The sequence below is a fragment of the Peromyscus leucopus genome, chromosome 7 (assembly GCF_004664715.2).
Source record: "Peromyscus leucopus breed LL Stock chromosome 7, UCI_PerLeu_2.1, whole genome shotgun sequence".
Taxonomy (NCBI): Eukaryota; Metazoa; Chordata; class Mammalia; order Rodentia; family Cricetidae; genus Peromyscus; species Peromyscus leucopus.
The window spans coordinates 49,847,817-49,861,585 of record NC_051069.1 but is presented as its reverse complement, the minus strand read 5'-3'; the positions used below and the strand labels follow the sequence as shown (position 1 = coordinate 49,861,585).

Here is a 13,769-nt window from a genome sequence, read left to right as displayed (position 1 = left end):
TCTCCAAAGAAGCATTTATTGGCACACAGGGCCTGTGTTAGAGGCTCTGGAGCCCCAGAGCAAGGCCCGCAAGGCAGAGTCCGTTGCTCAGCAGGCAGCCCAGGTTGCAGAGGGAAGACAAGCCATGGTAGTGGAAGAACTTCTGGCGAAGGGCACTGTACTTGGGGTCCTTCTCCCGCAGCTGGCGGTAGGGGTCGGGGCCCTGGTGGCTGCCTGGCACCTCTGCCCCCAGGCCTCGATCTTTCTCCACGGTCTGCAGGGCCCACATGGCGGCCGTGGTACGGGCCTCCAGCCAGCGTGCGTTGATGGTGGCCAGTGTGAGGCTCAGGAGCAGCAGAGCGAGCTGAGGACAGTGACGGGGAGGCAGGGTGAGGGGGGCTGAGAGGGTGAGGGGGGCTGAGAGGGTGGGGGGGCCCGAGAGAGCGTGCCGGCATCCTCACAGCCCAGAGAGTTCCCCGCACCCAGACTGCGGACCCACCCTGACAGTAGCAGTCCTTAGGAAAGAATCCATGGCTTCTTCTCTTGCCTAGAAACACCTTGAACACCAAAACCTCTTCTTCAAAACAAGACGTGTTTTTGCAGTACTGAGACTCGATCTTTGGGTGTCAGTCACAGGTAAGTCCCACCCCTGAGCTACATCCCTCCTTTAACTTCCTTTGTGCATATGTGGTATATGTACTTGTTCATGCATGCGTGTGTGTGTGTGTGTGTGTGTGTGTGTGTGTGTGTGTGTGTGTGTTTCTCTGGAGGCTAGAGGTTGCCTTTGGGCTTTCCACCATTTTTTAGGTGGGGGTGGGAGTAGGGTTTTGAGACAGTGTTTCTCACCCTAGCTGTCCTGGCTGGACTCAAACTCACAGAGATCCACCTGCCTCTGCCTCCTAAGTGCTGGGGTTAAAGGTGTGCGCCACCACCACCTGGCCCTTTTTCATTAAAAAAAATTTTTTATTGCATTTACTTGGTGTGCGTGTGTGCATGTGTGTGTGTGTGTGTGTGTGTGTGTGTGTTTGTGTGTGTAATAACATGCCTTTGTGTGTGTGTGTGTGTGTGTGTGTGTGTGTGTGATACAACATGAGGGAGTCATTTCTCTTCTGCCTCCATGTAGACCCTCAGGGATCCAACTCAGATTGTCATCAGGCTTGGCAAGCAAGGGCCTTTGCTTGCTAAACCGTCCACCTTGGTTTCTGAGATGGTGTCTCTCCTTGATCCTGGAACTCCCTCATTCAGCTGGACTGACTGGTGGGCCAATGGGCTTCAGGGATCTGCCTGTCTCCACCCTTGACTCCGCCCCCTCCCCATGTTGGGTAACTCCTCTGTGTTTGCGGTTTGAATGGATGCTGAGGATTCGAACTCTGGTCCTCAGGTTTGTGCACAAGCACTTTTCTGCCCAAGTCATCCCCCAGCCTCCACTCTTTTCACTTTGAGGCAAGGTCTCACTATGTAGCCAAGGCTAGCCTTGAACTTGCAATCCTCCTGGCTAAGCCTCCCTAAGAGCTGGGATGATAGGAGGCCCATCTGCTCTCCCCAAAAGGAAGACAGATAACACATCATTCCTTCATTCTTTCTGCTCACAGCCTAAAATAGGGCCCATCTCAGACCCCAGAAACTGACACTGAACGAACAGGAACTCAATTAATCACCTGGGAAACACCAGTTACTCAGAACCCTCTCTGAGCTCTAAGAGACTATTCTTTTGTGGGGAGCGGGTTGAGACAGGATCTCAGTAGCTCAGGCTGGTCTCAGGCTCCCTGTGTGGCTGACACTGGCCTTGATCTCCTGATCCTCCCACCTCTGCCCCCAAGAGCTGGGATTACAAGTGTCACCACATGTCAGCCTTGGTTTTTAATTTAAATTGTTATTTTAGTTATTTTGGTGTGTTGAGACAGGGTTTCACTGTTTAACCCTGGCTGTCCTGGAACTGGATCTGTAGACCAGGCTGGCCTCAAACTCACAGATATCTGCCTGCCTCTGCCTCCTGGATGCTGGTATAAAAGGCGTGCACCACCACGACCTGGCCTAATTTTAATTAATTTTTTTTGAGACAGGGTCTCTCTCTCGGTGTAGTTCCGGCTGTCCTTGAACTCTCTATGTAGCCCAGGCTGGCCTGTGACTCACAGAGATTCTCCTGCCTCTGCCTCCAGATTGCTGAGAGTAAAGGTGCGCACCACCACACCTGGCTTGTTTGTTGTTATTTTTGAAACAGAGTCTTACTATGCAGCCCAGACTGGCCTAGAACTTGTGTAATCTCCCTGGTTCATCTTCCTACATCCTGGGGTGGTGTGTGTGTGTGTGTGTGTGTGTGTGTGTGTGTGTGTGTGTGTGCCGTGTGCACCACCACACCAGGCTGAGAGGTGACACACCCATCAAGTCTCACCTGCCCACATCTGAAACGTCAAGAGCAGAGGGAGGGAAGGGTGAGGAAACCTGAGCTGTAAGAATTGTTCCTTACGTTGTGGCTTAGGGAAAGCGTACATGGGAGTGGGGAAACCTAAATTCCCAGTCTGGCTGGTTTTCACACAATGGACTGAGGTCAGAACCTCAGCTCAGCTGAGTCACTGTAGTCTGGCAGGAGGCCCAGCTATCAGGCACAGAGGAGATGAGAGCCAATGGGGAAGATAAGGCTGGACATGGAGGGCTGCCGGGGTAGCCATGCCGGATGTGTGCACTGTTCAAGGCCCCCCAGTGACCAGCTCCGTCTTTACCAGGAGTAAGAGGCATTTCTTTCCCCCTTTCAAAACAATGTCACTTGAGCTGGTTGTGGTGGCCCACACCAGAAGGATATCCTGAAAAGTGGAAGCAGGAGAATGCACAAGTTTGAGGCCAGCCTGGGCTACGCCTCTGGGGATGTAGAGATGGCTGGCTCAGCAGTTACGAGAGCACACCTGCTTTTGCAGAGAACCGAGTCTGGTTGCCAGCACCCACTCTGAGCAGCTCACAGCTGCCTGTAATTATAGTTCTAGGGCGATTTGTCACCGCTAGCCTCTGAGGGTACCCACACATATATGCACATACCTACACACAGACAATAAACACATAAATGAAAATAATCAAAGCTGGGTGCACACCTCTGATCCCAGCACTGGAGAGGCAGGGGCCAGCCTGGTCTACAGAGTGAGTTCCAGGGCAGCCAGGGCTACAGAGATTAAACCCTGTCTCAAAATACCAAAAAGAAAATAATAAAAATAAATCTTTAGGGCTGGAGAGATGGCTCAGAGGTTAAGAGCACCGACTACTCTTCCAGAGGTCATGAGTTCAATTCCCAGCACCCACATGGTGGCTCACAACCATCTGTAATGAGATCTGGTGCCCTCTTCTGTATACATAATAAATAAATAAATCTTTAAAAAATAAATAAATAAATAAATAAATCTTTAATTTTTTTTTTTTCCACCGGAGGGTTGGTGATGTGGCTGAGTTAGCAGGGTTCCTGTCTGGCATACACAAAGCCTTGGGTTCAATTCCCAACACTTCATAAAATGATGGGTGGGAGAAGATGCCTTCGATTTCAGGAGGCAGGAGGACCAGAAGTTCAAACTCATCTTCCACATACTGCGTTCAAGACCCTGTCTCGGAATAACACCACCACTACCCATGTAGGTCAAGAAGATGTACCTGCAGAGTGCATGCCTAGCTAGTGCGGGGCTCTGGGTTTTATCCCCAGCACTATGAAAATAACATCAAAGGAGGAGCTGGGAGATGTGGTCCGTAGGTGTGTGCAATGCAAGCAGGAGGGCCTGAGTCCAGCCCCCAGCCCCGTTACAAAGCCTGGCACGGCGGCTCATGCCTGTAATCTCAGCTGGGGAGACGGAGGTGCGAGGATCCCTGGAGACTGCCAGTCAGCTTGTCTGACCAAATCAGTGAGCCTCAGGTTCAATGAGAGACCCTGTCTCAAAAAAATAAATAAGCCAAGTGGGGGTGGGGCACACCTTTAATCCCAGCACTCGGGAGGCAGGGAGACAGATCTCTGTGAGCTGGAGGCCAGCCTGGTCTGCAGAGTGAGTTCCAGGACAGCAGGGCTACACAGAGAAACCCTGTCTCAAAAGAACAAAAATAAGGTAGAGAGTTGGAGAGGAAGATACAACATCAAAACCTGGTCTCTACACGTGATTGTGCATATGAATGTGCACACACACACACATACACACACACACACACACACAAACACACACACATTAAAATAAAATGAAGTCTCTATAAGTGCTCACTGGAGTCCTGGGGACAGATCTGCAGAGAATGGTGCCCTCAAACCCTCATACCTGACTGGCCTCCCAGAGTGAGAGGTGGATCCAGGCCCGCTGCGGAGCCAAGATGCAGAGGTTGATGAGGGCACAGCCCAAGGAGATGTGAAAGTAGACGGGGAAGAGCTTGCTCTGCACTAGCCCGAAGGTATGCCGAGGAAGACTCCGGAAAAGCAGGAAGCCTGGGAGGGGGAGGGCCACAAACACCCATTAGGACCCTTCCAGGTTCCCCTCCCATTCAGTCCCCACCCCTAAGTAACAGGTTGGAGGTCCCTACCTGAGGCAAAGGTCACCCACATCTGCATGCCCCAGGCACCAGACAAGACCAGCAAGTGGACCACCTTAATCAGGCTTCCTGGATCCTCACCGTCCTCCATCCTGTGGCCCTGGGAAGGAGGCACCAGTGATTCAGCTTAACTGTCAACCTTTGCCCCCTAGCTTTGAGACCTGGCAGAGAATGCTTAGGGCCAGCCCCACACGGGTGCAGAGATGAGGGAAAAGTCTGGAAACGGCAGTGGGAAGACCCAAAGCAATCCCTGGACAGCCTCATGCCCAAACAGTCCATCTGAGCTCAGGCTTGGGGCTGGAATTGTGGCTTTGAGTTCAGAGACTTGGTTAGTGTTGGCCTCACAGTCCCTTCCCAACACTTGCAAAGTAATAGCAATAAGTAATAATAATAATAATAATAATAATAATAATAATAATAATAAATAAAACAATCTCAGTCCAGTGTGGAAGCTCACACTCGGGAGACTGACACAGGGGGATTGCCACTCCTCCATTCCAAAAAGCATTTAAAAACAGAGACTGGCCGTGTGACTCACACCTGTAATCCCAACATATGGATGATGCAGGAAAATCACTGAAAATCACAGCCTAAGATATAGTGAGACTGTCTTAAAACAAACAATAAATAGCTCAGGCTCCAGCCGGGAAAGTGGCTGAGCTGGCAGTGCTTGCCTCACGTGCAGGAAGCCCTGCGTTCCATCTCCAGCTCAGTGTAAGGCAAGCACTGGCTCTTTTCTGTCATTCCAGCAGTGAGGAGGTACAGACAGGAGGATCAGGAGCTGGAGTCCAATCTGAGATACATGAGGCCTTGTCTCAAAAACAAACAAAATTCTACAACAAAAGATCTCAGGCTTTCTCTAGACCCCAATATCAACTGCACCTTATAGAACCCCAAAAGCCAGAGTCCCAGCAGCTCAAGTTCGCATCCCTAGGTCTTCAGGGATCAACCCTGGCTCTGCAGAAAACCAAGAGCCCTCATCCAGAAACCTGAGACAACACAGAAACATTCCGAAGCACCCCCACGGTCCCCAAATGATCCCACCGTGGAGCACCCGAGGTCAGGCGTGCACGAACCGGGGCAGCTCCTATGCAGCTCCGGCTCGCCTGAGCCCTCCCGGGTTTTCTTCCGCACCGCAGGCCTCGCCCCACCTCCCAGCCAGCCAGAAGCCAATAATATCACATATCTGACAACTCTGGGCCCGCCCACTCAGCGATTGCCCAGTCAGCTCGCGGAAATCATCCTGCCGTCCCGCCTCTCCGGACTTCATCCAGTCACACCGAAGAGACTCAGGCGCCAATGAGCTCCGCGCCTGACCCGGAGTGAGCGGGCGGGGCTCAAGTGCAGACCACGCCCTTCTCTGTGACTCCACCTTCGGCCTTCGGCGTTTTCCAGCGAAGGTGTCCCCAAGGGATCAAAACTTCAGCGTCACAGCTGGGACTGGCTTCCTGGTCCCTGATGGGAGAGCATGAACAGGTGGTATGTGGTAGGTGAGGATGGCAAAGGGGATTGGGGGACTGGCGGGGTGCAAGGGCGGGGCCAGTATCAGTGGTCACGCCCCTTCTGAAGAAGACTCCGGAGAAGGGAACGTCGGATTAATTGAGGTGGGAGAGGCAGGCAGGGCTGGGCATCCACCTGCGGTGGAGCTCTGAAATGCCTCTTTCCTTTCCCCTTCTAACTCTTCTAGGGCATCCGTGGTCCTCAGGTGATATTCTAGAACAAATTCTCGTTTACCAAGCAGTGGACTAAATCTGTGTTACCAGGACAGCCCAGTAAAGTGGATATGATGATTTTTTTTTTTTTTTCCCAGACAGGTTCCCATTGTGTAGCCCTGGCTGGCTTGGAACTAGCTTTGTAGACCAGGCTGGCCTGGAACTCGGGGATCCCCCTGAGAGTTGAGATTAAAGGGGTGGACCACCACATCCGCCCCTTTATGTGGTTTTGTTGTTGTTGCTGTTTCAGATTTTTAAATGTTGTTTTATGTGTGTTAGTGTTTTGCTTGCATGCATGTCTGTGCACTGCTTTGGTGCCTGGTTCCTACGGAGGGTAGCAGAGATCATCAAATCCTCTGGGACTGGAGTTACAGGAGGTTGTGAGTCACCATGTGGGTGCTGGGAATTGAACCTGGGTCCTGGAAGAGCAGCTGTGCTCTTAACCGCTAAACCAGTTCTCAAGCCTTTTTTTTTTTTTTTTTTTTTTTTTTGACAGGGTCTCTCTAGGTAACTCTGACAGGCCTGGAACTCACTCTGTAGATCACACTGGCCTCGAACTCACACAGATCTGCCTCCCTCGGCTTCCTGAGTGCTGGGATTAAAGGCGTGTGGCTACTTTCTTTTAATTAATTTTTTTACGACCAGATCACAGTTTCCCCTCCCTCCCTCCTCTCTTCCAATCCCTCATGCCCCCCCCAACCTCCCCTACTTTTTCTTTCTTCTTTTTTCCTTTTATTTATTTTTTTATCCTGGCATGATAGGACTCCAGACAACCTGGGAATTGAACCCAGTTCCTCAGGAACATCAGTCAGTGCTCCTAACCACTGAGCCATCTCTCCTCTCTTGTTTCTTTCTTAATATAAAACTTTATTTCTTATTCTTAGGTGTGCATGATGTGTGTGTGAGTGTGCACATGTCATGGCATACATGTAGAGGTCAGAGGTCAAGCTTACGGCATTGGTTCTCTCCTTCCACTGTTCAGTTGGTTACTGGGGATCCAGTTTTGCAGGCAAGCACTTTCCTCGTGGGTTCTCTGACCAGCGCTTCAAGGCCTTAATGTCTTCGTGTGGGATGTCTGGGTTCTCATACCCCAACCCCACCTCTGTGATTGACCTTTCATCTGACTTGCACTTCTGTCAACACTGAGACATTTCTGGGCTGAAACATCTCTGAGGGGAGACTCTAGAGGGGTTAGGAGGCCGGGGGTTGAGGCTCAGTTGGTAGAGCACTTGCCTAACATGCTGGGTTCCGTCCCCAGCCTTGTATAAACTGAATGTAGTGACTCCTGTCATCCTAGAGCTAGGGAGGGTCAGCAGTTCAAGGTCATCTTTGGCTACATAATGAGTTGGAGGCCAGCCTGGGCTACACAAGACCCTGTCTCGAAAACAACAGTAAATTACTAAAAATGAAAGGATCACGAGTTAGAGACTGGTCTCAGAGCCCCTCCCATCCCCCTCTCTGCAGCGACCCTCTTTTGGCTGGCCTGCCCCGGGACCCTGACTACTGTGGATCTCATCTCGGCTCACCTCCTTCACTCTCCATCACATCTTGGCCTGCCAACCAGAAGAGGGGCAAGTACTGGAGTTCCTGGGGGGCCTGGTAGACAGCTAGAGGGCCGGACGGGGCTGACAATTGCAAGCTTGCTATCACGTGTTCCTGAAGGAAACCCTTTCCCCCAGGGTCCTCCTCAGACAGGGCTTTGGACTGTATGACCCGCTGGTCCAGGACCTTGGAGCCTGACATCGTCAACGCTACTTCAGAACAAACACCGAGGATTGTGGATTGGGGGCCGGAGTGGGACTCGGCATCTCAGCCTCATGAGGCTGCCTCCTATTCCAACTTAGACCTACACAAGGAACATTGTCATGACCAGGAGCTTGTGAAGAGGAACCACAGCCCAACCAAGGTCACACACTCCCCAAAGCCTCCTTAACCCAGGAATGTACTTGCAGTGTACCACTGTGGGGCCTAGGGAAGGGACTGCTGAGCAGCGACCTGCAGGGGTTTCAGCACCTAGAACAGCACCCTAGAGGGAAGAAGGAAGGACTAGAAGAAAACCTATTTGTGGCCAAGCTGGCCCTGAACTTGCTCTGTAGCCAAAGCTGGATTTGAACTCCTGTTTCTTCTGCATCCATCTCCCGAATGCTAGGATTATAGGAAGGAGACATTATGTCTGACTTTCATATTTTGAAGGGGTGTGTGTGGGCTTGTGTTTGTTTTTGTATCTATATGGTTTCTGATTGTGTGTGTGTGAGACTCACACTTGTGCCTGTAGCTGATTATGTTCAACAACAGCTTGTGGTGGTGTGTCACGTGCCGATGGTGTCCGCTGTGGACCCTGCTGTCAGTGATGTCTTGTACTCCTAAGGGACAGCTTGGCATCTGCTTCCTGCCAGGGTCAACCCAGGGGCTCATAAACACGTGAGATGAGACACACAAGTGCCCTTCTGAGCATGTGCAGATGATGACCTTGCGGGTAAGGGCAGTGGATGAATGCCCCCGGACACAGTTTTGCCTGAATTCCTGGTTAGGGATAACCAGAACTCGAGAGACCACTCTTATCCTTCCCTCCAAACTGCATCAAGGTAAGCAGTCTGGGAACTCATCACCGTTTTCCTCTTCTTCTCTTTCCCAGAAGTCCCCGGAGCCTGGCTCTTCTAAAGTAAAAGGTGAACGCCCTCTCCTGCTGAGACTGGAGGGAGGCAGTCGGGTTTCTAGCCCCACTCAAATTTTCCTTTACTTTGACTTATTTACCTCCTGTATTTGAGGATGCGTGTGCCATGGCACACATTTGAAGGTCAGAGGACAACTTACCAGTTGGTTCTCTCCTACCCTGCGGGTCCCTGGGTTCAAACTCAGGTCGTCTGTCTGAGTGGCAAGTCCCTTCACCCCCAAGCCATCTTGCAGGCCCCCTACGTCCACTTTCTTCTCCAGTACCAAGGCCCACGTTCATTAAATGCTTCAAGCCCCCCCCCCTGCTCTCTACATGCCCCTGTCTCTCCTCTGATCTACCCACCCATCTCTGCCCTGATCTACCTCAGCCATGGCTCCCCCTTGCTCTCTGCCCACAGTTAAGAACGCCATGCTAATCCCTGATGCTCAGAAGCTCTTGCGATGTGAACTAGAGTCTCTCAGGACCCAGTTGCAGGCTCAGACCAAGGTGAGCCCCCCCTCCTCTGTACCCCTGTTCTCGTCATGGTCCTTGCTCTAGAGCCTCACCTGTGCCCCCACCCCCCAGGCTTTTGAGTTCCTGAACCACTCTGTGACCATGCTGGAGAAGGAGAGCTGCCTACAGCAGATCAAAATCCAGCAGCTTGAAGGTAAGGACTAGATGGAGACCCAGGTCTGAGTAAGTTGGAAGTGAGTAGAAGTAAGTTCCACGTGAAGGTCAGAACAGGGTCAGGGAAAGCTGGAGTCAAGGCTGGTCCCAGGCCCACATCTGGTTCCCACTGTTTTGGGCTGGGCTGGGTCTCAGTTGGTAGAGCACTTGCCTAGCACGCATGAAGTCCTGGGTTCCACCTCCAGCATGGAATAAAACTGGACCTGGGGTGCATGCCAGCAATCCCAGCACTTAGGAGATGGAAGCAGGAGGATCAGGAGTTCAAGGTTACCCTCATCTAATTAGAGACTGAAAGTCAGACTGCAACAGAGATTTTTCTGGAAAATAAAAAATAAAAACAGAGCCCTGGGGCTGAGAGATGGCTTGTCAGTTAAGAGCACTGGCTGCGGCCACCTGCAGCGGTGGTGCATGCCTTTAATCCCAGCACTTGGAGGCAGAGCCAGGCAGATCTCTGTGAGTTCGAGGCCAGTCTGGTCTACAGAGCGAGTTCCAGGACAGGCACCAAAACTACACAGAGAAACCCTGTCTTGAAAAACCAAAAATAAATAAATAAATAAAATATAAAAATAAAAAATAATTAGCTCATGTAGACCTTGCAGCAAAATCAAGTAAAAAGAAAAAAATATATAAAAAAGCACTGGCTGCTTTTTCAAAAGACCCAGGTTGTGTTCCCAGCATCCACATGGTCACTCACAATCCTCTGTAGCATCAGTTCCAGGGGATAGGACACACTCTTCTGGCCTCCATGGGAACCAGGTAAAACACCTATGAAGCATAAACCACATAAAATAGAAATAAGTAATCTTAAAAAATACAGGACTGGGGAGGTGGCTGTTACTAAAATGCTTGTCGTCCAGGCATGAGGACCTGAGTTCATGTCCAGAATTCAGGCTAAAAAAAAAAAAGCTGGGCTTTGTGGCGTACACTCGTAATCCCAGTTCTGCAGAGGTGGAGAAAGGAGGAGCCCTGAGACTCCCTGGCCAGCAGGTCTACCCCAATCTTCGAGCTCCAGGTTCAGTGAGAGACCCTGTCTCAAAAGATAAGGTGGAGAAGAACTGAGAACACCCAGTATGACCTTGGACCTCCCTTCGCCCACACACATCCACGTGTCTGCGTACCTGTGCACACACCTGTGCACACACGTGAACATATAGGTACCTGTACACCCCCACACAAAAATAAAAGCAAGAGTGTCCCACCCTCTCTACAGAAGTGTTGAGCCCCACAAGCCGCCAAGGAGAGAAGGAAGGCCAGAAGTGGGGCACGGAGCAGAGTCGGCAGGAGCTGTATGGGGCCCTGGCCCAAGGTCTGCAGGGCTTGCAGAAGACTCTGAGGGACGGTGAGGAGATGCAACGGTCCCGGACGGCTCGCTGCCTACAGCTGCTGGCCCAGGAGATCCGGGACAGGTGGGTGTGCAGGAGGGCAGTGTGGAGGTTGTAAGAAAGCAAAGCGGGCGGCCATTGAGAGAACTTAATACAGCAGGGAGACGACGGAGGGCCAGGACGGGTCGCTGAGAGGACCTAGGTGGTTAGGGAGAGGTGTTGAGGAGCCTAACGGAGCTGGAAGGTGCTGGAGGTGGGTTGGGGAGGGAAGCAGGTCAGAGATGAGGCGGAGAGGCTGGAGAGTGGAAATCAGGAGGAGAGAACAGGACTGGGGAGATCCAGATAGGAAGGAGAAAGTGGATGGGAGGTGAGGGCTCGGACCCTAGGGCGGTGAAAGAAGGCGGGGCTGTGGGCGGGGTCTAGGGCTGGGTGGGTGGAGCCTGACGCTGCGGATCCGATTCTGAGGCCTCGGATGGTGTGGGTGGAGCCTGATACCGGGAAGGAGCTAGGGCGGTGGGAGGAGCCTGTGGCTGGAAGTGGGCTGGGCAGATGGGGACGTGGGAGGCCTAGGAGGCCTGGGGAAGGGGCTGGGAACGTGAGTCTAGGCTCATCTCTCCCCCCAGCAAGAAGTTCCTGTGGGAGGAGCTGGAGCTGGTGCGGGAAGAAGTGACTTTCATCTATCAGAAGCTCCGTGAGTGCCTGGAGGCTGTGGCCTGGAAGCGGTGGGGCTCCTCGGCTTCCTCTGTCCACTGAGCTCTCTCCCCAACAGAAGCCCAGAGGATGAGATCTCAGAGAACCTCTTGAATATCCAGAAGGTGCAGAAAACACAGGTGAAGTGCCGGAAGGTGAGCAGAGAAAATGAGAACGCGGGTCAGGTGGGAGCTCATGCTGAGTCTCAGAGGCAGAAACCAAACCCCAGCTCTGACATTTAATGCTATGTTATTATGGGCAAATCATTTTGTCTTTCTGGGCCTCCGTTTGCCTCTCCATATAATGGGTGTAATAGCCGCGCTCCCTCCCCGATCAGGAAGTGGTGTTCGTTGAGGGTTCCATGCTCTCAATACAGCCGGGAATAAAGCCGCCACCCCACGATTACCTCTCTCTGTGGTCGTCACTACTTGTGTGTCTGATTGCTTGTCCTCACAACCCCCTCCCGAACCTCAGGTTCTGACCAAGATGAAGCAGCAGGCATATGAGCCATCTTCATGGCCAGAGGCTGAGGAGGGCCCTTTGGAAAGCAGTGGCTGCTGGAAGGATGATTTACAGAAGGAGCTGAGTGACATATGGTGAGGCCAGCCTCCAGTCTGACCTCTGACCCCTAGCCCTCCTCTAACTTGCACCCCCCCCACACACACACAGCATCTGGAACACAAATGGTTCTAGTCCTTCCTACTTATCGTAGGAATCACCCTCTCCACAGCTTCCCTTGCCCTAGCTCTGATTCTGGGGTGTCTTGGATACCCCAGTGTCTCTTGGGGCCCCGTCTCTCTGTCCCCCCCACAGGTCTGCTGTCCACAGTCTGCAGAGCTCCATCGACTGTCTTGCCTTGTCCGTGGGCACCAAGCCCAGAGCCTCCAGTCTCAGGGGTGAGGGCCTGAGTTAGTAATGGGGGTGTCGGGGTGAGGTCATTCCCAGCTTCACGTATACGAGGCCACCTTCAGGGGTCTTCTGAGGGTCACATTGGGTGGGGTCCTGTCCTAAGGCTACATTGGGTAGCTGAGAGACTGGTTGAGATTTTGAAGGCCTATAATCCCAGACATTGGGAGGGGTGGTAAGTGAAAGAGAACCTCAAGTTCAAGGCCAGCCTGAGCTACATAGACCCTGGATGTTTCATGCAGGAGATGATTGGGGTCATATTTAGGATCTGTGAGATTTTTAGTCTCTTGGTTTTTTTTTTTGAGATATGGTCTTACATAGCTCAGACTAACTTAATTAAACTCACTATGTAGCCAAGGATGAACTTCTGATCTTCCTGCTTCCAGCTCCCCAGGGGTTACAGATATATGCCACTATTCCTGGCTCTATGGGAATTTTTTTAGATGTATTTTATTGTATTGTATGTATGTGGGCATTTTGCATATATATGTGTACCAACTGTGTACCTGGTGCCCTCAGAGGCCAGAAGAAGGTGTCAGATCCTCTGGAACTGTAGTTACAGAGGGTTATGAGCCACCATGTGGGTGCTGGGAATTGAACCTGTGTCCTCTGAAAGAGCAGCTAATAGTACTTTTTACCACTGAGCTGCCTCTCTGGTGCCCCTTATGGGATCTTTTAAAGGGAACATTTAAAGGGTCATTGATATAATTTAGTATTACTTTAAGTCACACAAGGAATGTGGGTGTCTAGATCATGGATCAGTGTGGTTTCATTTCGAGGGATGCAGAGTCCATATTCTGAAGTTGTTAGAGGGTCATGTTCAGGGTCTAAAGGGCCAGAATGGAATGTCTCTCCCACAGGCTCCAAGGAACACCGGTGCCTGAGTTCTCAGTATCCCTCCTGGGACTCCGATTCTGACTGGGAGAGACCTTTCAGCAAGAGTGGATCCTATCCTCCTGGTACAGACCCTCCTCAGCCTCTTACCATCCCTTACCATCTGGCCCCCTTGTGATTCCCACAGTTTAGGCCTTGAGGCTGGCACTCTGTCTGGGCATCTGGTCCTTGGCTGGGAACCCTGAGTTCTGGAGTTAAAGCTAGACCATGACCTACCTTCTCTCCCTATAGCTTGAGCAGCTGGGACTGCTTGCCCTGAAGACCCCTTCAGAGAGAAAATAAACTAGCTGAGACCCTCCTCCACCCTGGACTTTTTCATCTGCTGGTTCAAGAGTCTGGGTCCCTCCCCATGCCACCCCCAGCCAAGTCCTTGGTGTTTCAGAG

General features: G+C 51.8%; 2 protein-coding genes across 2 annotated transcripts; one reads left to right on the top strand and one right to left on the bottom strand.

Moving 5' to 3' along the window:
* On the bottom strand, window positions 1-5,806 carry Tmem205 (transmembrane protein 205). Its single transcript, XM_028872504.2, is given in 5 exon segments — window positions 1-343; window positions 4,254-4,417; window positions 4,513-4,621; window positions 5,598-5,687; window positions 5,690-5,806. Coding segments are annotated over 5 exon segments (771 nt in total). The 5' UTR covers window positions 5,792-5,806; the 3' UTR covers window positions 1-37.
* A 40-nt stretch (window positions 5,807-5,846) lies between these two features.
* Ccdc159 (coiled-coil domain containing 159) lies at window positions 5,847-13,683 on the top strand. Its single transcript, XM_037207688.1, has 12 exons — window positions 5,847-6,000; window positions 7,698-7,804; window positions 7,913-8,139; window positions 8,869-8,902; window positions 9,305-9,393; window positions 9,472-9,553; window positions 10,784-10,979; window positions 11,519-11,590; window positions 11,668-11,740; window positions 12,060-12,181; window positions 12,399-12,481; window positions 13,352-13,683. Exons 1-12 carry the CDS (start codon window positions 5,990-5,992, stop codon window positions 13,501-13,503), a joined length of 1,248 nt encoding a protein of 415 aa, XP_037063583.1. The 5' UTR covers window positions 5,847-5,989; the 3' UTR covers window positions 13,504-13,683.
* The last annotated feature ends 86 nt before the right edge of the window (window positions 13,684-13,769 follow it).

What these genes read in the sequence shown, in the direction of transcription:
- Ccdc159 (XM_037207688.1), top strand. An exon ending in GCCCAGGAGATCCGGGACAG is followed by an intron (nt 10,980 to 11,518) that starts GTGGGTGTGCAG and finishes CTCTCCCCCCAG; the next exon opens with CAAGAAGTTCCTGTGGGAGG. An exon ending in AAGGAGCTGAGTGACATATG is followed by an intron (nt 12,182 to 12,398) that starts GTGAGGCCAGCC and finishes TCCCCCCCACAG; the next exon opens with GTCTGCTGTCCACAGTCTGC.